At 33.1% G+C, this 27432-nt stretch overlaps 1 protein-coding gene across 2 annotated transcripts in view; it reads left to right on the top strand.

Moving 5' to 3' along the window:
• Positions 1–27432, top strand: part of SEMA3C (semaphorin 3C) — a 178204-nt gene that overhangs the window by 98517 nt on the left and 52255 nt on the right. For both annotated transcript variants that reach the window (XM_064375020.1, XM_064375022.1), the window contains 7 exons: positions 3107–3226; positions 10509–10599; positions 13138–13257; positions 14663–14805; positions 16110–16224; positions 18053–18122; positions 20281–20425. In XM_064375020.1, the coding sequence (XP_064231090.1) occupies positions 3107–3226; positions 10509–10599; positions 13138–13257; positions 14663–14805; positions 16110–16224; positions 18053–18122; positions 20281–20425 (804 nt within the window). The remainder of the gene's footprint in view (positions 1–3106; positions 3227–10508; positions 10600–13137; positions 13258–14662; positions 14806–16109; positions 16225–18052; positions 18123–20280; positions 20426–27432) is intronic.

Raw genomic sequence — 27432 nt, 5'->3', positions numbered from 1 at the left:
AATTAACTCAACTGAATTGTTTTTCCTTTTGTGGTCTTGTGTGTGGGGAGAGGTAGGGAGCGTACTGAGCATCAGATAGTGTGGGAATCTGTTCACTGCTAATCAGAATCCTATAGAAAAGCTGCATAGTGGAGAGTGTATGTGGTTTAAGACCCAGTTTAGCTACTTATTAAAACTAGAACTCTTTATTTAACCTCTCTGGGACTCAATTTTCTCATCACTGAAATGGAGTATTAGTAAATTGGAGAATTGTTACGAGAATTAAAGCAATCTACATCAAAGGATTAAGAGCTCTGTGAATAGTAATAAGTGTTATAAAAACTAAAAAGTTCTATCAGTCTTAACTTATAAAAACAGCTGTGAACTCATCTAATGACAAATTATAAAGCAGTTAAAGTACAGGATTCAATGTTAGAGACGTGTTTGTAAATCTGCTTTACCTACTACCTATATGATCTCAGACAGGTTATTTTTTAAACAGCTTTAAAGCTTATTTTTCTAAAAGGGACTCAGTTATGGTAAAAAACTGAATGAATGTGTGTAAAGTGCCTAAGTAGCATACAGAAAGTATAAATGTCAGCTATAAAGGTAAAAATCAAACTTTCTGGAGATAAAAATAAATAAAATATACAATATCAATATTCCACAGTCTAGCATGTAATAAACTCTAAATATTTGTCAAAATAGATAGATAGATAGATATTTGAAATGAGTATAGTTGGCATTTGAAATATAGCAGATGTTATGACTTCTTTCATTTTACCGATACCAGTAATTCATGAAAGTACATTGGCATCCATAAGACCCAAGATGAGAGAGGCATAACCTATCATTAAAGGAATTGGACTGAATTTGTGTCTTATGGGAAAATGTTATATACAGAATCCCAGAATGACTAAACTTGAAAGTGAAAAAATATGCATGTGTCTCATTGCTAATAGATTCCCTTTACGTAGACATATTATCTACACACCATATTTCATCTGTGCTTTTTCTTCAGAAACGTGCTATCATCTGTAGTAATGTAATCCAATTTCCAGGTACCTGTATAAACAGGTGCCAAGATCCAATGACACTGTGTGTTTAACAAAAATCCTTAATGTCTTAAAACAAAAATAAAGTGTATGGTCTGGTGTGTAAGGATTAATTCTTTGACTACAGAGTTAATGATTTGATAATAAAATCGATCATAGAAACAGCTGTATAAAATTATTGCATAAGAAAATAAGTATATATTTGCTGGCAAGTAATAATGAATATAAGAGGAGAAAATGATGCAAAATGTAAAATAATGTTGACTTTAACTTCTATTTTAGCAACATTTTGTTTCAGTTTTTCAATAATGTAAATAATAGATATGCTTTATAAAAAATTAGAAGCATACATGGCACCTAGCAGGGGGAAAAGGAACATATATTTTCTGACCACCCAAGGGAAAATTACTGTTAACTTTTGATGTATTTCTTGGTAGTTTTTTAATATAAATACTATCTCTAATTATACAATCATTTTATTAATGTTCTTTGAGAGAAAAATGGCTTCATGAAATCATTCAATCTCAGACTTGATTGAATTATAGTCAGCAAAGGATGGTGAACCCAGTAACTGTGAAACATTCAGTGGTTAATTTGGTCACAAAGATCTGCATCTAGCACTGACCATGTTTCTGTGCTCCTGAAAAGTCACAGTCAATTTAGAATTGCAGGAAGTATTTTGTTTCATTGAGTGAATAAATGACAGCCTTGCTTTTACTTGAACTGGGAGCGGGTGAGGAAGGAGTTCCTGGCAGAGAAAAAGGGAGTATTTTAGGGGATCCAGAGCAGAGAGAATGATTATGTCATTCTTCATAGAAAGCAATCATTATGTTGGCATTTTGTTGGGGATTAGTTTTATTTGCCAGATCCTAAGGTGAATAGTGTTTGCCATTGTGTGCTGATGGTAATATGGTGTTTGTGTAATGTGTGTGTGTGTTTAATGTTTTAAGGAAAACTTGAGAAAAAAACTTTTATGTCTCAATTTGTAAACTTTCTCAGGTAAAGAATAGGTTTATAAAGTTTCAGAATGTAAAAATTTTCACAGTGTTGTAATATTACATTAATGAGATCTGAGGGAGAGCATTTTGCTTACTAACTGAGGTGGACTATATTTCTCTTGAAATAAATCAGTGGAATAAGCCATGTTGTTATTTTAATATTTCTGCGAACATATCTTTTAACAATAAAAAATAGAGCAGAAAGGAAAATATATAGCAAAGTATTGCCAAATAATATTTGCTTTGACATATATAAATTTGAGAGCATTTTCAAATGAAGTATTAGAATTTGTCCAGATTTAAACAGAAATAGAAAAAGCAGGGCATTTATGATAACTTTGTTCAATTTCGTTCTACAAGGGTAGAGATTTTTGTGTTTTTCTCACTAAGGACGCCTAGAGAATTTGACTATACCCTGGCAAATAGTAGGTAATCAGTAAATACTTATTGAGTGACTGTTTCTGTAATAATGTTTTGACTATTCCTGAGCCACTGTTTGTCTTCATTTGCACCAAATCTTCATATGCAATTTGGTACTTCTACAAGATAGATAAGTATTCTCAAATTACCTTTAAGAGATGCAAATATATATATGTGTGTTTTTAGTACAGACAGAGTTTCACCATGTTGGCCAAGATGCTCTCGATCTCTTGATCTCATAATTTGCCTGCCTTGGCCTCCCAAAGTGCTGGTATTACAGGTGTGAGCCACCTCACCTGGCCAAGAGGCACAAATATATTAATAGTTCCCCAAAGATATGGCCTAATACAAGCTTGTCCAACCATGCCACACAGGACAGCACTGAATGTGGAACACAATTTATAAAGTTTCTTAAAACATTATGAGTTTTTTTTTTCATCAGTTATTGTTAGTGAATTTTATGTGTGGCCCAAGACAATTCTTTTTCCAATGTGGCCTAGGGAAGTCAAAAGATTAGACACCCATGGGGTAATACATCAAAAGTTTATGTCACCTCATTGTTACCTATCATACAAAATCTCAGGTTAACATAGCTAACCGAAATAACAGTGAAAGTCATTGAGTTACTAACTGCTTATTTACTGATTCTTTCAGCATGGCTGTCGGAACTTTGTCCGTGTAATTCAAGTTTTCAATCGCACACATTTGTATGTCTGTGGGAGTGGTGCCTACAGTCCCATCTGTACTTATGTGAACAGAGGGAGGAGATCAGAGGTGAGTTTAACTATTTAACATTCTTAGTTATTATATAGGTGTCAAGGATTTTTGAAACGGTATTTTAGAATAAAAACTTGAAAATATCAGTATTCATAAAATATTTTCATGCCCTTTAAACACAAAGTATATTACATTTTTTTCTGTCTGCCAAGTTACTTAAAGTATCACCTTCTGCCTTCAGCTAAAAATGTATATATTATTATGTGTATTTTATATATATATATGTGTGTGTGTATATATATGTATGTATATATATGTATATACTTTTAGTTGGAGGCAACTATATATATTTTTAGTGCATATGTGTATATTGTTAGTGTATCTATATTTTATTTGTAAGCTGTAAAAGTTAAAGAAAATGTTGTAATTTCAAAATTACTGGTATGTAATACAGTGATAATATTTGCTCCAAATTATAGAAATATTGTAGCATAAACTTACCTTCTCAAATATAGTCTCAGTAATTTCTTATTTGTCTTTCAAATTCAGTAAAACTTTCTAAGTATGTATCTGTAAAAGATATATAAAGCATGATGCCAAATGTCTGCTGAAGAGAACCTCATGTAATTAACAAATCATACTTTTATCTTAGACCAACATCATCCTGCATTAGGCTATTCTAGCCTGTTTCTTACATTAGTTTAAATGATATGGGGTATTACGATACGATGTTTGCTAAAAATTAGTCAGATAGATAGGTAATGTATAGTCAAATATGAGACTGTTGAACTTCACCTGTGCTGTTTAAAACTGTCTTTGTTACCCCAGTCCACAGCTGTTGAGTAAGGAAAGTGCATTATACCAAGAGAGTTTCTACTCATTCTTTTAGTCAAACATGTTGTCGTAGTTAACATAATTATTTTAAAAGCTGAATCTTCAAACTTGGTTTGGCTTTTTATGCAACTAGAATCTAGAAAGTCCAGTTTTTAAATAATAATTTAATTTTAGAGATTAGAATTTTGAAAAAAATAAACATGGCTACCGATACAAACTTCTTTTCCTTTAGCAAGGATTAATCTATTTTAGTACTAATATGACTGAACAATGATTCTTTTAAAGTTGATTTTCAGACATGTAATTTATACATATGTATCTTTTAATGAATAAAAAGTCATTTCAAAAAAACTGAGTATAATTTGACCCCAAAATGAGACTTTTTAAAATGTGGTTCAAGAGGCTATGAAATATTACAATTCTTAAAGAAAAAGTAAAGTTATGCTTTTTGGAAGAATACAGTTGGCTGCATTGAGCTTGTCATTAAAACCACATGCCTGTGATCAATTGATTAAATAAACTACTGCCTCAGACGTCTGCGATCTGTCAGACGCTTTCCTGAAGTCTGTGCAGTCACTGTACAGGCCAACAATAGCATAGCCATTTTCAGGGCACAGATTTCAAATAAAATTATTTTCCCATGTGTGAATTGCCCACTATGCACTTGAAGGCTTAATTGGAAATTCTGTCCAAAAAATAATCTCCTTTGGAAAACCAGCATAGAATACATTTTAATACTTTGCTAAATATGAACTACTTTAGTCTCACTTCAAAAGATATTTTTCAGAGGAGAAGCAGTTTCATTAATTAATCTCTGAAATAATACATGAACATCTTACAAGCCAATTTAGGTTTGAACAGGGTTATGATTTCTAAGCTTTATAAAATGTAGGCCCTGATAGTTAACTCTAGTCATACAGTTTCACCATAACATCACTGTTATATATTTGTTGTATAAAAACCATATTGTTACTATAGAACTACACAGTTTAGTCAAACATATAATGCATTTATTTTCTTTTATAGGATAAAAGTTTAGGATAAAAGATCCCCTAGTATAAAATGACCACGTGATGCAGAAAGTTTTATTTTGAGAGAATTCTTCTTTATCACTAGCATTGTATTTTGTAATCACCAAGAGTAATACTTACTGCTGACCCTCATGTAATCATATTAAGATATAACATTTTCCATTGAATCAAACCTAATTTGAAAGTGAGCCAAGATAGGTTGGTAGTGTTATTTTAATTATTCAGTTTTTTATCTGGGACACTACCTACCATCTTTCATTGGTCTGTCTTCATAGATACTCATTGGTTCTAAGGGAATATTTATTGAGCCTACTTCATGTTTGGAGCACCACATGCTTCTGTTATACCCTTTTTCCCTTCTGTTATTTGTGAGACTGATTCAGAGCTTTCCAAGATTTCGACAGTGCCCACCTAAAGAGCCTTTCAACAGTACCCACATAAATCCTTGCTGCACAAAGACTTAACCATGGTTCTTCTTCATCTACTGTCTTTACATCTTGTCTTCTGTTCCTGGAAAAAGATAAAGCAATACAAGTGAATCATGACTTTAAATGAATGAATAAAACATCAAGCAAAAACAGTGACTGGTTAATTTTGCAGGAAATTCTTGGAATATTGCCACATCTTATCTATGATTGATTTCATCAGATGTTTTCATAACATCTGTTTTAACAACTGAATACCAATTAAGCTCCCCGATCCTGCCCCTCATCAAAGCAGATAACTTTACCTTTGACTGACCAAGACTATGACAGGTGACCAAGGATGTCATAGGTTTCCAAATTATCCTCTATGCTTTTAGAATGAAGTTTGCCACCAATCTAGTTTGTTTCAATATCTTTTTGTAGCATTTTTTCTGTTCAGAAGAAAAATTATACGTTTGCCATATTAAGTTCTTTGACAAATAACCTTCATCACTCTGTTTTATATTTTTATTCCCTTTTTTTTTACATTTTCATCATTTTCCCATTTAAAGAAAGGATTGGGTTTCTTTTCCTTAAAATCCTTATTTTGGTTCTGTGACTTCTTTTTCTACCTTTCTCCTTTCTCTCTGTTTTACTTCATTACTAAGCTTCTCAGAGTAGGAGGCTGAGTTTCCAGCTTTTATGCTCCTGTTCTCTTATGGTTTTATTCATCCTTTCTAATCTTCCACACCTACACATTAACTAAAACTGTTTGGTTAATGACAGATTTCTCGGTGACCAAATTGACTCCCTCAAGCCGTATATCTGCTCCTCTAATGATCTATGACATTAACCTTGCCATTCATGCCCTGTATTTTTCACTACCTTTACTGACATCTTTGGCCATAGGACACTTTGCTATGCCTTCTTTCTAATTTTTCACCACCTACTCTCTATTATTTTCTCTCATTGTTCAATTCAGAAATATTCATTTAAAAGCAGAATCAAAATCATGTTGAAGCTTGTAGGATCGTGGTCAATTTTGAAGATCATGATCTTTCTGATATATCAACAGAGAAGTAAATTGGAACAATCTTCAGCAGAAAATGGCATGAACAGAACTGTGTTGTCACTTGTGTGTTAGGTAACAAATGATTTTCTGCATAAGTAGAGGGGATGGAAAAGTTGTAGGAGCTTAGTTTGAGAGTTGACATAGAAGACCACAAAAGAGATTGTTCTTCTCAGGTGGTAGCAATGGTGACAGAGTATAAAATGGCATAAAGGATAAAGTAGTATAGATGATGTTGATAGATTTGGTTATGGAAAAGGAAGTGATATAAATGTTGACACTTTTCTTGTCCGTTTGTTATTTTCAGCCTCTTTAATTATATAGTTGCCATGAACTGAAATGAGAATGAAGAGACAATGTATAGGGTAAAGATTATAAGCCTGAGTTTGGTCTGTTGAATGAGAGATGCCATTGAAAGATCCAACTGGTGATATCAAGTAGGCAGTTACGTATAAGGCTGAGTATATACATGTGTGAGGCATTGTTTTATAAGAGTAACTGAAGGCCAAGGAAAATGTGGATTTAATTTTGCAGAGAAAGAGTGAAAGTATAGAGGAAAAAGAAAAGAATGACTATGATTGTGACCTGAGGGTCTCCTAACTTTAATGGCCAATTGGAGGAAAATTAACTTACAAACAAGTCTTCAAAGGAAGAGACAGAGAAAGGAGAGGTAGGGGAAAAAAGACTATGTTGGTTCTGGGAAATAACAATAAGTCATTGTAAAAAGATAGACGTTTTCAACAATCTTGAGTGCCATTGAGAATCCAAGTCAGGTGACATCTAAAAAATAAGCACTGATTTGTGTACTATGATTGTCGTTAAAGATCTTATCAATAAGAGTTTCAATGGAATAATTGATGTTAGTTGCTGAATTAAAGTAGATTAAAAATAAAAGGACAAGTCAGGAAATGGTGATGAGTATGTATGTAATTCTCTAAGAAATGTGATTTATAAGGAGAGTGGCACGTGGGAGCTGAAGGAGTTGTTAAAATAATGGTATAAAGGCTTCAATTAATATGGAAGTATGTATCAAAGAAACAGAAGGAATAATGGAAATGTAAGGTGCCTAAAAAGACAAGATAAGATGAAATGCAAAGTGCTGAAGAACTGGACTCAAAGTAAGAGAGCTACTTAGTCTCATGTATTAGTAGATATATCAATATAATTTTACATTACTAAATATAATATGACATTTGCATGTTTAGCAGTGAGGGATTGAAGATACGTCATTAAAGGGCTTTGCTTTCTCTGCAAAGTGTTTGGCAATAATATGAGTTGAGAATAAGTTAGGAAATAAAAATCAGGATTTGACTATAATGGCAAAGGCTTGAAAGTTTTAATGACAGAAGCAGTTGGGATAAGAGAATCTTTGAAAGGCCACTGTACATTGTAGGGGATCCTCTTGTGGTTGGTGATCACAGATCTATAGTGTATTGAATTTACCTTTTTAGGTTACCTTCTACAAAATGTTTAATAGTTTGGAGGCAGGTATGGAGAAAGTAGATAGGTGTATCCTTTTAGTGTATGGATACAATGAAAAAAGTCATAGATTCAAGGAATCAAATATTGTGTCAAAAATTTATTGAAATTAAAAAACACGGAATCTGGCCGGGCACAGTGGCTCATGCCTGTAATTCCAGCACTTTGGGAGGCCAAGGCAGGCAGATCACTTGAGCCCAGAAGTTTGAGACCAGCATGGGCAACATGGCGGAACCCCGTCTATGTAAATAAAATACAAAAAATTGACAGGCGTGTTGGTGCTTCCCTGTAGTCCTAGCTACTCCATAGGCTGAGGCATGAGAATCGCTTGAACCTGGGATGTGGAGGTTGCTGTAAGCCAGGATCCCAGCACTGCACTTCAGCCCAGGTGATAGAGCTAGACCCTGTCTTTAAAAAGCTAACAAATGAAAATACATGGAATTTAACTTGTTAACAAAGTCAAAAAGATAAATGCCTAATGAACTGGGGAGAAGTAGAGAAGAGTTCTTAGGAGACAAGTTTGAAGAATTATTTCAGGGTGCTTGAGATAGTTATTATTAGGGTAGACTACATCTGCTTCTGGTGATGACAAGATCTAGATTATGACTGGGTGAGTATGAGAATGCTGTGCAAGGTAGATAGGAGCAGGTCAGTTGAGAGCAAATGGTACCTAAGCAATCTCATCAATTCCTGTAACACGAACTCTCACTTATTTGGTCAAATCAGTCTCCAGCTCTAGAACTGCAACAAGGCTTACTAATTTTTTATGTTTTTCTTCTGGTTTAGAATTATTTATTTAGTTTATTTGTTACATAAATGAAGACCTTTTGGAAATCAGAATCACTGGGAATCAGGAGACTGAATTCAAATTGTGCTTTGATCATCCTTTAGCTACATGGTCTTCTGGACAAGTCATATTTTTTCATCACCTGCACAGTGACTTCATTGACAAAGATCTTAGGACACTCAAAAAGAACCTTTTTAGGTTAGAGGACTATGATTCTTTTTAAGATCTATTATTCTCTATTATCTTTAGGGAGGTCCTGCAGTAGGGCAGAAACTCAGTACAGCTTTGTACTACGTTTGTTTTTTCAAGGAGTCAGAACTTCAGAATCATCTTTGTTTTCTTGAATATGATCAATTAGAAATTGTTGTGATTAATGATCACAAATCTATAGTTTATTTGGATTTACCTTTTTAGGTTATCTTTTAAAAAACAGTAGTTTGGAGGCATGTAGGGAGAATGTAATAGATGTATTCTTTCAGAGTATGGAGACAATGTGAAAAGGACAATAAGTACAATAAAATTAGAACCACCAAATTATAATTGATTGCCAAGCTCTGTTGACTGCCACTATATAAATTTTCTTACATCTGTACTGCTCTTACCTTGACCACTGAAAACATGCCAAGTCAGATTATTATTACCTAATTCCTGGACTCTTGTAATAGGAAACTGACCTATTTTCCTGAATGCAGTGTCCGGTTTTATGCATTTCATTTCCAATCTTCCTAAAACTCACGATACAGTCCCCCTTCCTAGAGCAGGCCTTTGATCTGTCCATTTCCACACTCAAAAATATTACTGAGTTCATATTTCGTTCAGGATAAATTTCAAAAACATTAACTTGATAATTAAGCTTTTTTATCATCTTATCTGACCTATTAAAATGGTAATTTTTTTACTTTGAATTTTAGGAAGAGACTTCTCTTAACTTTACATAAGAAAAAGGTACATAGTTATACTGACGATATATTCCATCTTGGTGAGGCTAAAGCCATTGAATCTATTGCCCCCAGTCTATATTCTTCTCTATTCTCTTTTCCTGCTTAACTTTTCTGCTCAGTAGCAAGCACCATCTAACATACTCCATGTTTTAGTTATTTATTCTCTTTCTCACTAGATTACAAATTACTTGAGGACAAAGATTTTCATGTATTTTGTTTACTATATCCCCAGTGTTTAGTCAGTTTCTGGTACATGGCAGATGCCCAGTAAATTTTCATTAAATAAATTCATGAGTAAATAGCACATCTTAAATCTGAATTATGAATTATTTTATTGAATCTTGTATAATGCCTTACATGATGAAATTAAATAGCAATGTAAAATTCTATTTTAAAAAATATATTAATTATTTTGAAAATATTATAGTCCTTACATAGATTGTTCCTCTGTGGACAGTTTTCTTCTTTTGGCTGATGTTCAACACATCTAGTTGAGGTTTATAATAATACTTGATTTTCAAGTGATTTTTGCTGATGTTGATTTGAGGAGAATGACTTCTTGGATCAGCTCTATGGGGAGTGTAATAAAATGAGAGCTAGCCCTGCTGAGGTTAGGTTGTAGTTACAGATGGATTGTTCTCATAGTTTGAGTAAATCTTAATATAGTAAATTGGAAGGCATAAGCAACCAACTAGAAAGCATATTGATTTTAACTATGCTTTGTTTTACTAATGACAATTGTCTTGATTAAATAAGTTACCATTGCCACATTTTAAATTTTATCCACAATAAAGGACCAAGTTTTCATGATGGACTCCAAGTATGAATCTGGAAAAGGACGCTGCTCTTTCAGCCCCAATGTGAACACAGTGTCTGTTATGATCAGTAAGTAGATAATGGACTAAACATAAAATAACATGGAAAATTAGCATGACATGTGTGCCTGTTCTTGATGGTTGTATAGATGATAGTATGTAAGTAAAATAATGGAAGAAAGTTGTGAGCTGAAAAATAGAGAATTCAATTCTCATTTGTAAAAATATTTGTGATTAATGATAAGCATGTAACTTTTCATCAATAAATGACAGTTTTGTCATACCTAGAGGAAGCCAAGCATTTTTAAAAAGTGTATATATGTATACTTATAGTTATGTATTATCATAAAGTTGTTTTCTGTAATTGTATTTGTAGTATTAAGTACACCTACTTTTTCTCATGTTTTAATAGTTTTTTCTTTACCTTCTTTCATTATTTTTTATTTGTTTTAGTTGACAAGTAATAATTTTGTATATTTATAGGAAACTGTGGTGTTTTGATCTATGTATACATAAAGGAAAAAATCAGTCAAGCCAATTGACATATCTGTTACCTCACCAACTTATTTTTTTGTGGTGATAATGTTAAATTTTAAGCAGTTTTGAAATATCCAATAAATTTTATTTACTGTCACCATGGTCTGTACAGTACAGTAGATCACCAAAACTTATTCCTCTAGTCACCATGGTCTGTACAGTACAGTAGATCACCAAAACTTATTCCTCTAGTCTAGCTGAAACTTCGTACCCTTTGATGAACACTTCCTTTTGTCCCTCCCTCTACCTTCCAGTCCCTGATAATTACCTTTCTACTCTCTGTTTCTATGATATCAACTTTTGTAGATTCTACTAATCAATCTGTTGAACAGATGTATAATCCACAGTTTAATGGTTAATGGGATATAACAAAAGGGTGAAATAACTATTTGCAAAGTTATCACAATTTAATAGCTATATGTGTGTGTATATAAGCCTCACAAATGTTCTCAGAATTTTAAAGAAACTAAAATGATTTTTTTAAAAAAGCCTTTATGCACATTTTTGTTATCTCCCTATAATCTATTTCCATGGGCCTAGAATCCCTACTAGGAAGGAGAGCTAAGGAACAAAATGCCTGCCACACCAGCTTGCTAACTGGTAGGGGTCCAGTTCATAACCTGGTGAGCACATATTAGATACGTTCCATTCTCCATTCTATGCTGGGCCAACTGGTATTGCTTATTACTAAACAGTGAGTTTAGAGTACTTTGAAATGTTCCAATCCTGCCAAAATGACCAGAAGCTAAAGGTAGCCCAGGGAGTAATCCTAGAGCAACAGTAAAGGAGCGCAACTGCACGGCAGTTCAGTGGGCCAGGCTGATAAATTTCATTCTTTTTAAAATAGATATTAAGCTACTGTTTTGTACTCAGTGGTCACGTTGTTACCAATTCAATGCTTACTGCCCCTTACTAGATGAAAAGTAATATGGATCTTCAAACAATAAGCTAAATATTGAATATTATGTATAGATTAATACATCTGATTCTGTTAATAGTGATAATTTATTTAATTTTAAATATCTTTTCTTTCTTACCATCGTATTCTATTTTTATGGTTGAGTTGCAATAGAAAAAGTAGCACTTTGTTTACCTTACTGGGACCCTTCTAGCAGTAAAGATCAAAATATATACTTTTAGTAATTAAATTTTTTAATCACTGATACTATTTTGACAATTATCATGTGGCCTTCTTGTCATAATAATAATTTTTATAACTATTATATTCAGTCCATTTAGGAAGATCATAGAAATTTTAATATGTGTTAAGAACTTTTAAGATCATAATCTAATTCCCATACATTATAGATTAGAAGGTTGAGACTCAGAATGTTCAAACTTAGCACTAATTCCCAATTTGTTAGGGATTACCAATAGAAACCATGTTTTCTGACTCTTACAGTGTTTTCTTTTAAATTTATTACAGGTAAACAATTAAGCTATTTTGTTATCTATCATTCATCTACCATTTCTAATAGACTCTATATAAAAATTACTATATTGTGGCTGGACGTGGTGGCTCACACCTGTAATCCCAGCACTTCGGGAGGCCAAGGTGGGTGGATCATGAGGTCAGGAGTTCAAGAGCAGCCTGGACAAGATGGTGAAACCCCATCTCTACTAAAAAGTACAAAAATTAGCCGGGCATGGTGCAGACACCTGTAATCCCAGCTACTCGGGAGTCTGAGGCAGAGAGTTGCTTGAACCCAGGAGGTGGAGGTTGCAGTGAGCCAAGATCGCACCACTGCACCGAAGCCTAGGCAACAGAGCAAGACTCCATCTCAAAAAAAAAAAAATACTACATAGTATAAGTAGAGGTAGAGGAACTTTCACTTTTACATGGAATAAAGTTGTTTTGAGGTTTGATTTTTTTTAAAATATAGTAATTATTCAGGTAATAATGATGAAAGATTAAAATTTGATTTGCTGGACAATGCAAACCAATTAATGTTTGGTTATAACCAATTATAACACTGTAATACCTGTGGTGATCTCCTAATAAATAAACTCACCTAGAATTTCAAAATAGCTTTAAAAGTTTACATTTCTATTAACATTTTCTTTTTCATAGATGAGGAGCTTTTCTCTGCAGTGTATATAGATTTCATGGGGACAGATTCTGCTATTTTTCGAAGTTTAACCAAGAGGAATCCAGTCAGAACTGATCAATACAATTCCAAATGGCTAAGTGGTAAGAAAGCATTTGATGCATTTATTTTTTGGTATCATGCTTTAAACTAATTTATGTAATTCCATCGTAACAACTAGGGAAAATGGTTAAAAACTAAGGCTATGACATGAATAATGGTAATTCTGTACTGTATGATTTAAAATATTTGGGGGAAATAAATAATTAAATAGCTCATAGTCCATATTCCAGATCTTTATTTCTGTTAATCATTCTACAATTATCATATGGATATGAATAAATAAAAGTGACAGTGATAATTTATCATATATTTCAGTACCTAAGCATCTTCTCTGGTTGTTTAATTGTAACATATTACAATTAAATATGCTTTTTACTTCATTTAATCTTCTTGTATATTTTAACAATGACAAATATAAAACTTATCCTAAATGTCTGGCATTTAGATGCAATAAATAATAGTCAGGGCCTCCTCTTTTTTTGTCTTAAACTTAGATTCTTAAATTATAAAACTGGTATGTGTTTTTTCATAAATGGGCTAATATTCAATAGAAATCACAGGAATGGTAACTTTATGATTATCCATATTCAGTTGCTTCCAGTTCTTGGTATCATATGGAATTCAAATCAAAAAAAAGGTGCTCATTTGATTTTACTGTATTATTTCAATCAAATGCTGTTGTTTAGAGGAATTTAAAAAAAGCTAAGAATCTTGTCATTTCACCCTAGAGAAAATTTTTAGCTGACCCTAAACGTGGCAGTTCACTGAACATTGCACAGTTAAGCATGAATCACCAGGATGAAGAGTCCTATTTCCCTGATAGACCAGCATAAGAAAGCATTTGATTGTTCATTTACTTCTTCAGATAATTCCACGAATACATCTGGAAATAGAGTATATTAAAAATTGTTTTGTTCTTGAAATAAGGAAACCCTGTATGTCTCCAAATGACTAATGACACTATTTCTCCTTGAAAAGTTTCCCCTTCATTTCATATGTTGCAATTTAAGATCTTGGACTTCCAACTCTTCATTCTGCTTCAGTGAATTGGAGTTTATATGCACTAGCTTGAAAAACACACTTTGAAAAAAGCAATATTTTTTTCAATAAAACAACCATCAGATTCCTTTGGGAATCACTGGTAGAAAAGTTTTTCAATTTTTTTAGACTCATCGGTGCACAAAGAATTTTTGCATTTCCTGCACTTCCAGAATGTATTGCAGACAAAAAACAAAAAGTGGTTTCTCATATTATAGCTACACTTTGTGGTACTTGACATTCCAAATGTGGTATGGTGAGTGAACGCAATTACTGCTTTTAGAAATGTTGCCTTAAATTGTTTTTTCTACCAAAGATGGGAAAGGCATGTGCCTGTGGTCTATTTGGATGAATAGAAGATGGATTTTCATCATGAATAACTATGGAGACTTTTATATTTTTTTCTAGAACCCGTGTTTATAGATGCACATGTCATCCCAGATGGTACTGATCCAAATGATGCTAAGATCTTCTTCTTCTTCAAAGAAAAACTGACTGACGGAAACAGGATCACAAAAGAGATTCATTCCATGATTGCTCGAATATGTCCTGTAAGTATTAATGCTATTCTGATTTGAAGAAAGACCAAGACATTCAAATTACGGTTTATCTCCATGCTTTTATTATCAATTGTTACAAATAAATGAAATATTCAGGGAAACATTTAATATAAAATTTATTCATCATCATTATTATATACTGAATATAGTTTTTATAGCCCTAACCCAAATTCTAACTGTGAATAAGTTATATGAGATAAATGTACCCTATTTTTGTAAAAATCTTAAGAAAATATTTTTGGTTCTGCTCTTAAACAGATAAACACTTGTGACAAATTTTTGCATATCCATTTAATGCATTGGTATGAAAATGGTTAAATTGTATATGACCAAAAGAAATTGATTTTTGTGAATAAAATACAGCAAATATCTCAGTTAAAGATGATCATTGAGGAACCATTTATAAATAGTGAAAATTAAGGAAAGCTTTAATAAAATAAAATTCTAATTAAAAACAGCAACCAAAATGTTGTGTAGAAACAATAAGTATATATAACGCAAGAAAATTTGTGATGTCCTCTCTATAATAGAGTTTTACAGACTTGTCCTGACTTACTATGATTATCGTCCTTTGTGAAAAAATGTTTGTGCTTAGCATTTAAAATAGTTTTTATTTATGTATTATAATACTCCACTGATCATGGAGCTCAACTGTTTCTCAGTCATTTGGAACAAGATAGCAAAGTCAGCAGAAAGGGTAAAAGGCCTTTGGAGACAAAGAAAAACAATGTCTTCAATAGAGACTATTTGTGAATGATTCAAATGCCATTTCCCCTGTGCTGGCCAGATAAATAATGTATAATAAGGTATCAGATTAGAAATACTGAAAATTATGTGATAATTTTGGTAAATAAAGGAGTGAATATTGTTGGGGACCATTTGTTGTAAAGACAGAACCACTCTCCTGACTACAATCTGCAAGACTTACTGGGCATAATAATTTATGTTCAAATTGAAGACAGTTATCAATGAAAGGGAAATTAAATGATCTATATTCCATAGCATTTTATAAATACTTCCATTATACATTGTTAAAATTAGAAATATTTATGTCATACATTTATCAAGTAAATGTATTTTCAACTGATATCATGCTGTAAGAGAATAATAGCATAACTACTGTATAAAATACCATAAGTCATAAATATTTCTCTTTGACTATCAATGTACAGAAGTGGTTAACATATCCGTTCTTCAGATTTTCATTCTTCAAGCAACTAGAGTTCAAGTTGAATTTTTAATGTGCTTCAATATTTACATAAGCAATCTGAATTATGTTTACAAAATGGTTTTAGAATGACTCTGGTGGACTGCGTAGCCTCGTCAACAGGTGGACCACTTTCTTAAAGGCGAGGCTGGTATGCTCGGTAACAGATGAAGACGGCCCAGAAACACACTTTGATGAATTAGGTACATACATAGAGATTGAAAAATGTTTCTGAAAGAACGCTTATAAAGTTTATATATTTAAATAAGGTCTCAGAAGAGTATGTGTTTTCCATAGATATTTTCAGCATACATAATGTGCTAATTTGAATTAATGATCTACATACAGGTCATACATTTTCTTAAGTGTTTTTAATCTATTATGTCATGAGTGCACTGCTCAAACATTTAGCTCGTGGAAATCACCATGATATATGAATGAATGTGTGTGTTTGGGGGTGTAACTTGAATAATTTGCATATAAGTAATAATTGTGTTTTTATAAAGGACTATTTTATGTATATTAGAGTATGTAATATTCTGATTTTGTGTAAAAATACAGCTATATATTTTTACTATTGTAGCTAACAGACAGGATAGAGTTTGGATGCAAAAAAGTGTCAGTGTAGAAATTTAGAGACTCATGTTTCCTTCTTAGTTCTGCTTGGTGACCCTGAGATTAAGTATTCTCAATGTGACAGGAGGAGGCTTATACTTTCCAGGTCAAATAAGGACTGACAGTTTGATTCCCTTCTGCCAAGGAACAGGTTTTTGTTTTTTTTAAAATCTGAATATCCCAGTGCACATCATATTAACTAAATGCCATTTATAAGTGACTTTTCTTTCACCTTAATTCATTAAAATATAAAATAATGGTCATTCTCAGATTCTGAGATGGGTGATAATATAAGCAATAACTCTGTTACCATATGGAAAAGTTTACTGATTCTAATAGTTATAAACATGAAGTAGATCATCGTTCTGCTCAAAAACCATTATGCTGATTATGGAGCAAACTTTTCTAGATAAGCTTTTCTAGAGAAAAGTTCTAAGTATCATTTTATGAAATAGCCTACTTGTTCATTCTATCCCCCCAGATCTTTGTGAATGTATTTTATGTTTCAGTCTTTCTTTTCTTTAGGGAGAGCTAGACATTGTCAGCCTTTATTCACACATGGAAGGAATAGTGATTATTAATTTATTGCTTGAGTGGTTAAATATTTATTGCTTATGAGGTCATTTAAATTCATTGTTAATTTAAATTAAATACATATTTCTTTGTGTTTCTCAGCAGTAATTATGTTAGCAAGATTGTCACTACATCTAGACCTTTCATATAATTGTGGCAATTTATTATTAATTAGAGTTTTCTATCAGACATCTACTTTCATATTGTGTCATTTATCACTTTACTATGCATACTTTTATCTTTGCCTTAATATATTTTAGACATCTTGTTGTTAGAGGAGCTATCATTAAATAGAAGTATCACTAGCAATTTTGACCATATGCCACAAAAATTTCTATTTGATGGTAAGATAAGTCACTATGAAAAAGTTTTATTCTGTCTTCTGACTACTAACATTAGATCAAAAAGAAATTGAGATTTGTAATTTTTAATTAAAAAAAAAGGAATATATTAACATCGAAGGATATTTAGAAAGAAGCAACCAGAAAATTTTTACAGCTTTGCCTCCTGGAACACACACTGCTAATCTTTTTCTTGTATTTTGATGGATATTTTTATGTTAATATGGTTGTAGTCCATATAATATACTATTGTATTTTTCCCTATAATATTATTTTACTAGCATGATTTTCACAAAGATACAAAATTTTCATAAAACCTATTAGTATCTGTATTATTTTAGTGTTTCTATCATTTACTGGTTTGCAAATTATCACCATGGTACAGGACTGTCTTTCTGCAGAGTACTTTTCATAGTTGAAATTATTTTCTTAGGGTAAATTTTTCAAAACAATGAAGTTAATATTTGGAGACTTTAAAAGACTGATATTTTCCTTTTTATAGAGGATGTGTTTCTGCTGGAAACTGATAACCCGAGAACAACACTAGTGTATGGCATTTTTACAGCATCAAGGTAATTATTCAACAGTTACATTTTACGAGTTAAACGTAAACTTCATAGAGTAACAGTAGTTATTATAAAAGCATTCTTCTCTTCAACTTTTTTTTTTCTTTCTTTCTTTTTTTTTTTGAGACGAAGTTTCGCTCTTGTTACCCAGGCTGGAGTGCAATGGCGCGATCTCTGCTCACCGCAACCTCCGTCTCCTGGGTTCAGGCAATTCTCCTGCCTCAGCCTCCTGAGTAGCTGGGATTACAGGCACACGCCACCGTGCCCGGCTAATTTTTTGTATTTTTAGTAGAGACGGGGTTTCACCATGTTGACCAGGATGGTCTCGATCTCATGACCTCGTGATCCACCCGCCTCGGCCTCCCAAAGTGCTGGGATTCCAGGCGTGAGCCATCGCGCCCAGCCTCTTCTCTTCAACTTTTAATTTTACATGGCATTTGGGATATGACCCTTCCATTTTATTTACATTTTGCTGATTACCAAAATATATTGGAGCGAATTAATGCTTTTCAAATACTTTTGTAGAGTGTATCTATAATGATTGCATGATATTTTTATGAAACAAATGAAAATATGAAGTATAATGTAGGAAAAAATAGGTAAGTTTTTTAAAGAAAGTAATTTGAGCACTCATGAGCAAATAAAACTTGTGGCATTTTTTGGTTGCTGTTATCAGAGGTAATAAATGTTTATCACCTGGATTGTGGTGATGTAACTCAAGTGTATACATATGTCCAAACTTACCACATTGTATATATTAATTATGTACTGTATTTTTTTGGTATACCAATTATACTTTAGGAAATCTGGAAATCATTAGGCATTTCTATAACAATACTTTTTACTTCTGATGTAAAGTGATGACTATTTAGAACCTAACAAAACACTGAATCAATTTTCTCATTCTATATGACATTATTTTATATATTTGAAAATCAGTTTAATGTTTTCTCACTGCTCTGGGATGCCCAAACTGGTTAAAGTATACATTTCAAGAGAACAAATCGTATTTTCGCCTTTTCCTGCACATATTTTTCTTTATTCATTTTCTACTAGGCATATTCCTTAGAGTTAAGCTGTATTCAGCCAATGTAGAAGATAATGGGTCCCTTTGATTAGATAATCAACTACAAAACAAAAATCTAAAGGCTGTAGCTGTTTTTTTTTAAAGTGAGAAAAATGTATTATAATTGTAAACTGCAATGAGCTATTCAAAGTGAAATAAATTTACAAGGATATTGTTTTTAAATATTTGCAGCTGCCCCACAAGATGTCTAAAAATATGCCTTTAAGGATGTGTTTAACTCCTGTTTTAAGTAGTCTTGAGAAAATATTGTTTCCATTAAAACTCTTTTTCTAATTTTGTTTTTCTGAATACCAGTAACTTCAATATCAAAAACCTCAAAATCATCATTCTCTCTATTAATGGTAATAATTAACAGCGTATCTTATTTGTTTTTTATGGGAATGCAACTTTTTTCATTAGAAGTCTAATTTGAAATAAATATGTGAGTCAGAGAAATAGTGATTTCAGGCAGCCTGCTATAGGACAATGGAAATATTTCTTACTAAGGATTCAAACAAATTTTATGATGTGTCAGTGACTAAAGATGAGTTAATGAATCTTTTTTGGGCCCCTATTTTTTGTTTTGTGACCCACAGAAAAAGTACATAAACCATACAATATAGACTTCTCCAAGTAACATTTGAGATACCATGTGAGAACACTCATATTAAAATAATCATAATACAAAAAGATACGGTGTTCAATTGTTAATAAGATTTATTTCTTTGAGTTAGATTGTGATAGGTCATATAGATAGTGATTTGAAATTGAAATTCATATTTTTAAATAAAATTTCAGTATACTTTCTTGTTGCTAAGATAAACTAGTTAGAAACTTTTTAAAGTTTTCCTGTATTTTGGAAACATTGAAAAGGACTTTACTATAACATACTGTCTACTATCTCCATGGATGAATTGAATATTTTAATGCTTTATGTATCATCTTTTTTCAAAATTTTTGACTTTTCACATGCATACAATGACATTTAACTTTTCTATGATGAATTATATTAACTTTTTATCATGTTTTACCATATATTTTTAAAATGTATTTTAATTTTAAAAATGAGAAAATGCCTTTTTCTGTTTTCTTTTTTAGCTCAGTTTTCAAAGGATCAGCAGTGTGTGTGTATCATTTATCTGATATACAGACTGTGTTTAATGGGCCTTTTGCCCACAAAGAAGGGCCCAATCATCAGGTGATTTCCTATCAGGGCAGAATTCCATATCCTCGCCCTGGAACTGTAAGTATTCAGGAAAAATTCTTTGTTATGATGCTTTATAAAAAAAAAATCATTTAACAATAAATGAATATCTGTTTTTTATTTTATTTTATTTTTGAGATGGAGTCTTGCTCTGTTGCCCAGGCTGGAATGCAGTGGCATGATCTCAGCTCACTGTAACCTCCGCCTCCCAGGTTCAAGTGATTCTCCTGCCTCAGCCTCCTGAATAGCTGGGATTACAGGTACACACCACTACACCCAGCAAAGTTTTGTATTTTTAGTAGAGATCGGGTTTCACCATGTTGGTCAGGCTGGTCTCGAACTCCTGACCTCATGGTCCACCTACCTCAGCCTCCCAAAGTTCTGGGATTGCAGGCGTGAGCCACTGTGCCAGGCCTGAATATCTGTTTTAATTAAGGAATAGCCATGTAAGAAATAATTTAGAGATACTTCATATAGAGATATTTCCAGTTCTAGGAATCTATTTAGATAAAAATTGTGTTTTATATATATGTCAAAGAAAGAAAATTTATGTGTAAGTAAATAATTACAACAAATGAGATATAATTTTTCAAATAAAATATTTATAAACCATAATGTAACACACAAATTAGAACTATTTAACTACAGGCTGCTTTCTAATTAGGAATGGTCTGAACCAGAAGTATTGTTTTTAAAGCAGGTGAATATATACATATCATGCAATATTAATAGTAGTAAGGGCACATTGAAAACTCAGTTTTCCAGCTGAAAATACATATAGTGCACTGGAATATTAGAACTGGAATTTTTCTAAGACTCCATTGATAACAGTCCTACTCTTTCTTTCTCATTTGGCCTATAATAAAGCTGCCTTCTAGAATGTTAGCTAGTTTTTGTTTCTAAAATGTCAGACAGTACACCAAGAGATGTTATACAATTGAACATTAAGAGAAATATAATCTTATATTTTTGTATTTCATAAAATAGGGTTATAATTATAAAATGGGTAAATATGAATAATGAATTTATTTTAAAAATCAAAAGATAGCTATTAACATTTATGCAAAGTGTTTATTTTTTCTTGAATTTGAAATTATCTTTGCTAATATTCTTCCAAATATTTATCCCATGTAATTTTTACTAATTGTTGATTCATTGTATTTTTGTTATTAGAATTCATTTGCAATATTGTTTACTCTTTGATTTTCTCATCTTCTTAAATTAGACTAATGTCAATTTTTTGAAAATTGAAAACATAGTTTGCTAAGCCTTTAAAGAGCATATTTTAATCCAAAATTTTAAAAGTTTGAGTTTGGTTCCCTGGCTAGGAAGCTCAAAGACTAATCATTCAAATGTATTTTATGCAGAACAATTGATCTTTAGTTAACTTTGGAAAAATTAGGAGACTTGGTACTTGTTCATAAAAACATTAAATTTTTAGGTCATACTTAATTATAAGTGACAACAAACTCCTGTCACAGAATTTACAATATCCTTTAAGATGATCCCTCTTTGATATTCACGGCTCAAAAGAAGATGGATAAAACATTAATTTTGTGTAAAAGCATCAACAGTTTAAGGGAAAAGCATCAGCAGTTTAAGATTGGGGGTATTGGATAACAAGCAGAGATTATGAGAAAAGGAAGGGGAAAGGGAGGCTGAACAACTTTCATATTCCATTATATATCAAAGGCTCTTATTATTTTACCCAACATATTTTATGCATTTCTAGAGAAAAATATCAGACTTTTGAGAGTGACTTGCTATTTGAAATTGACCTGGTCATAGACTCATCTTAATAGGGAAAATTAAGAGGTAGTTGTGATTACATGTGTTTTCATCAATGATTCTTTTGAACCACATATAAATGGAGTTAGTACAGGGACAACTGATTTGCAAACTCAACAAAATTCTATTCCCCCCGCCAAAAAACTTAAGAGAAACTCCTCAAATAAAGATATTAAAAAGATAAAAGAGATCCATACTGCTTGAATCAGAGTTTGAGGCCTCAGAGCTTCATGCATTCTGTGCTGGAGCCAGCATGTACCCAGCTCACAAGAGCAGATAATGTGCACCTCTTCTCAATTAAGAACATTAGAGTGGCAACTTGAAATCAGCCATGGTGAGACTATTTACACCATGGAAATTGGCAAATGCTGCAAGTACGTGTATTTTTTTCCTGAAGAAAAGTGACCTCTGACTTTACCTCTCATCAGGCTCTTCACCCACTTGACAACTTAAAAGGCACCTTAACAAGTGTGTAGAACTTAGAGAATCATGGTGAGAAAACCACTCATGTCAGGCAGCTATTGTTCTACATAAAATGTAGGAATACTAAACCCTTTTTACTGAATCCTTTTTAGTAAAACAGAATAAACCAATGCTAAATTAGAAGATTCTGCTAACAGTCCCACTTTTCGCTGTTTCTTAGCTCTCAAGAATGAGCATTTGTTTCTTGTTCCAAAGCAGTGTAGAATAAGCCAGAGTTAGCAACACACATCTGGAGCAGACTCCATGAAAAAAGGGAGTAGTCAGTACTTGAGAAATATTTCTATAATGTGGTTTCTTACATCTGGTGTTGAGAGCAGAGCAGCTCCTTTAAATCAAAAAATTGTCAGATGAGTGATCCTTAGAGAATAAAAGAGGCAGGGTGGAGGAGTGACCTCGAGAACTCCTCCTGGAAAAGCATACCTCCCTGAAGATTCTGTCCCTCCACCCTTCAACCAGCAAAACACTATGAGGTCAGCTCTCTGACTGAAAGTGCCAGTGTCTGTCTCTTCCCTGCACTTGCAGGGTTTAATAGCCTGCTCATGTAGCCAGACGACTTGCAGCCAAGTGACCCAAAGTATTCTCTCTTCTCCAAGGTTAAGAATGTCGCTTCCGATGTCCTCCCAGTGAAGTATCAACTGTGATTGTCATACATAGAGTAGTATGGTTGCCCAGTCAACCCCATAACTATGTAACTGTGCTCTTAAAGAAATGACAGTGGCAGAAATCTCATGTCCTCGTTCTAATGTTCCCTGTAGATGCTGCTGCTGCTGCTTTTTTTTTTTTTTTTGTAGGTGCTTCTTTTAAAGCACAGTTGATAGCTCTGTTAGTAAACCACCCCGCCAGCAAGCCCAAGTCAGTAGGAAAAAGCCTGCCAATTGTGTCATAATGTTTTTCCATAAGTAATTCAAGTTTGTGGAAGAAACAAGACACCTTTGGTATGTTGCAAAGGGCAGCCAAAGAATGAAGACTCTGAGGCCGAGCAAACATATTCCATTATTCTGTTACAACATGTATAAAGCTTCTGTAGGAGATTGTTTATGTGTGTTGTATGTCCTGTTAAAGCAGAACTTAATGAAAGTGTTCAACTTTAACATCTCTTTATAAGTATAGCAGAGTCATGTGCTTCAATCTTCATGCTTTGGACAGGTCGGGTACCAGCAAAGGATCACAGAAAATTGATGATCCACATAGTCAGTGGTGGCAAGGATACGAGAATTTCATTGCTGGCACTTGTGTTGATTACATACGTCTTCTGGTTGTGCTTACATTAGAGTATTTCTATTTCTCTTAGATGTTTGAAAACATCAGTCAGGAACACTTCCAAGAAAATTGAATGCATAAGGCATATAGACATGAAAAATTAATTACATGTTGTCTCACATCATTATTCAAAACATGTGAGTAAAATTTTAAAAATAAATATTATTAATATTTAGAGAAGAGAGAGATTGTAGTAAAACAGCCTGATTTAAAAAGGCATAAAAACTGTGAGATTGAGCTTGCCCTAAAGGGTGATTGGATGTGGATGCATTGAGTAAGGAAGTAAGGAAGGAAGGGGTTTTCAGATGAAGGGCACAACATATACTACAAGGCACAGATGGAAATGAATAAGTGAGTTTTGGAAGCTCTATGTGGGATAGTAGGACTGGGGCAATGGGCTTTTATATGTAGGGGAGGGCAAATATAAGGAAGATGAGGGCCAGCTAACAGGTAAGTACCAGTCTTCAGCTGTGTAATTCTTTTGGCTTCAAACAAAGGACTTGGATTACCAAGGTTGAAACATACAATGAGTTTTTCTCAGTATACAAGTTTCATAGACCAGTACTAGAAATAAGCCTAGATTCTAGAGTGCCACTCAGACCTTCTATTTATCTATATACCACTCATCCCCCAAGTGTTAGGTTAAGATCCCCTTGACCACACTAGTCACAGTTTCTCTGCCTAGTTTTGCATTTGTATTCTGCTATCTGTCTTCAGCCTCACCTTCTACCTCTTTCCTTCACTTTGGACTCCATGGTCCAGCAATGCCCTAGGAATTACAGTTCTCTACTCTAAATTTTGTTTTCTCATCTCTAAACATCTCACTGACCTTGGCAGCTGTAAGTTATCTAAACTATTATAAACTCCTTTTAAAAATATTGGCTCTTAAGTATGTAGAGAAATTGATCCTAAACCAAGACTGGTTATTTATCTTACACGTGTCTCAAATTATTGCTTTTTGTCATAATATTGTTATTTTGCTTTAAATATGTCTTTCTTACTAGAATACTTGTGTCTAGAAGTCAACAGTAATTTTTTATTCTTATGTCCCCCTACTGGGCACATCAAAGTGCTTTTTGGATAAAATATGTCCGAATAATGGATATGTATGTTAACATGTAAATATATTCTGAAAACTAGTCAAATGGATGTGAAGACTAAGAGAATATTTAGAAACTTAAGAAGGCAGCAGGTATTTATGAATACCTGAGTATAGAAAAGAAGTTTGGTAAGGGCAATTGCTGTTAGTTTCTTAACATGGCTTTCTTATTGTTCCTAGCATTTCATCTCACACTTTAATCAAAACACATAAATGTCTTTACTCAAAAAAGGAGTGCTTATCATTACTTGATAAACAACTAGCTAGAAGAACTGAACACTTAAAGGAGAAGTTTAACCAAAATAATTTAATGACTATTTGCAGAGTAAAATTAATGTTCTAGAGAATGAAACACCAGCCTAATTAGTGGACAAATATTTTATTTTATGATGGCACATAGATGTTATGTTATCTTGAAGTTTCCATAAACATGCTTTATTGTATTGCAAGGTGAGAGAAAAGTTAATCACATCTGATTTATACTTGGCAGCATTACACTGAGAAAACTCGGTGAGTCTATAAAGGGCAACCAATGTTTATGTGTGTTACATTGTTAACACTCATTGTCTTACCAACAAAGTTGATGCCATGAATCAATAGAAGAATTAATTATTTTCAGAAAGAATTATTTGGTAGATTTGAACATAAACTCATACTAGGAGACACTTGTTTTAGGTGATAAATTCATCGTGGGTATTAAAAGAATGTCTTGTGGGGAATATTTGAGTGAATGCAAAGTAACTTATTTGATTTGATTTGTTTAGATTACCTATATAATAACTATGGTTTTGAGCAACCTTAACATAATTGTTACCAGGATTTCAATTACCTTTAAGTAAAAGCCAGAGACTAGGCACTGATAATTTAGTAAGCTTATCACACATAAAACTGTACTAACTGGAAATTATGTAAATTGTTTATTAATATGTGCTAACTTTGGATTTTTCCAGAACTTAGAAACAAGCATGCTTGCAAATACTTAAGAGGTATCAGTTTAGCAAGCCATGATTGTGGTGTTTTATGGAGGTCTGGAACTATTTAAATTACCCATGCATTGCTCTTTCCATGTTTTCATGCAGTGAGTGATGTATTTCCCTTTTTCCACTTGTGTGAAGATTAAGGCTAGAAAACACCATAATTCTATATTTTGCAGAAGTGTGGAACACACTCATCAGCTTAGAACAATCTCAAATTAAATTTTTTGTCCTCATTTTGGTCTTCATTGTGAGCCACTTATAAACATGTGTATTTAAATATAATACTTTTTTAAAAATAAAAACATATGAAATCCAGATGAAAGTCTAGTTAGTGGAATAAAGAATGAGAGGTTTCATTTTATTACTTGTCTCATTACTGCTCCCCTTTAAGTCTTTTAATTGCTCCTCGTGCCTTTCTACAAAAGGAGAACTATATTTATCAGGTCTGTAAAAAGTTCTAGTGATGTTAACTCGTCAAAGTAGGTCTAAAAATTGCATTCATGATGACGCAGTCTACGTGAGTGAGGCAATATTAGTAATTCGCTGAGATCTAGCTGCACATAGAGGTCTGCCTGACAGCCTGGGCCCAAAGGCACTAATACCGTTGGGCAGCTGGTGCAGGGATTTAACCTGGAGATTGTCATATTTTGGATGGTCCCCCACTTTTTTTTTTCTTTTTTTACTGAGTCAACATTAAACACTTGGCAGATTTTACACAAAATTCCACATTCTATCTTCTGCTGAGGTCTGGAAGCACGAAGATTTTATTCCAGCTTAGAAGCAATCAGCTAGATGAGTGTTCATTGCCATCTTTGGATAACACATAAGTTCCCAGTTTGTTATAGTCCCCACTACATCCTGCTATTTATGACTGATGCTGTGCCTGTTGCTGGACCAGGCAGCTTGCTTTGTTACTTTCCTTTTACCACATACCTCTCTAAAGAGATAAATGAAAACTGAAACAATAGTGCTGTGTGTTTCAAGAAAAATATAGTGTTTTTCTTTCTGGAAGTGAAGATATCAACAGGAATTTAATATTGACAGGTGTTTAATATTAGTAATAATGTTTATATGTGTTAAAATGTTATATACCCAACGGTTTTGCTCATATAACTTGACACTCAGATCCTATTAGTGGGTAAGTTTCAGTTCCTGGCTTCAGCAGTTCCCAGCCTACCCTTAAGTTTGGCCTTAGGTGCCCTATGAATGGAATCTTCTCCTCAGAAGCCCTTGTCAGGTTCCCTTTCCAGAACTGCTGGCGCTGTTCAGCAGTCCTTTCTCCAGACCTAGTTCTTGTTTTCTGTCTGCCCCTTTGGACTTAATGCTCTGAATCTTTTCCCTCCTGAATAGAATTGAGGCTTCTGTTTCATACAGACCTTGCACCAAAATTGCAGGGCAGATACAATGAATGATATAATGCATTCATTCAACACATCTTT

This window comes from Aotus nancymaae, unplaced genomic scaffold (assembly GCF_030222135.1).
Source record: "Aotus nancymaae isolate 86718 unplaced genomic scaffold, 86718_ANA_hifiasm-v0.15.2.pri h1tg000002l, whole genome shotgun sequence".
In the NCBI taxonomy this organism is placed as follows: domain Eukaryota; kingdom Metazoa; phylum Chordata; class Mammalia; order Primates; family Aotidae; genus Aotus; species Aotus nancymaae.
Note: the sequence above shows the minus strand (reverse complement) of the source record. Positions and strands in the feature narration are given on the sequence as shown.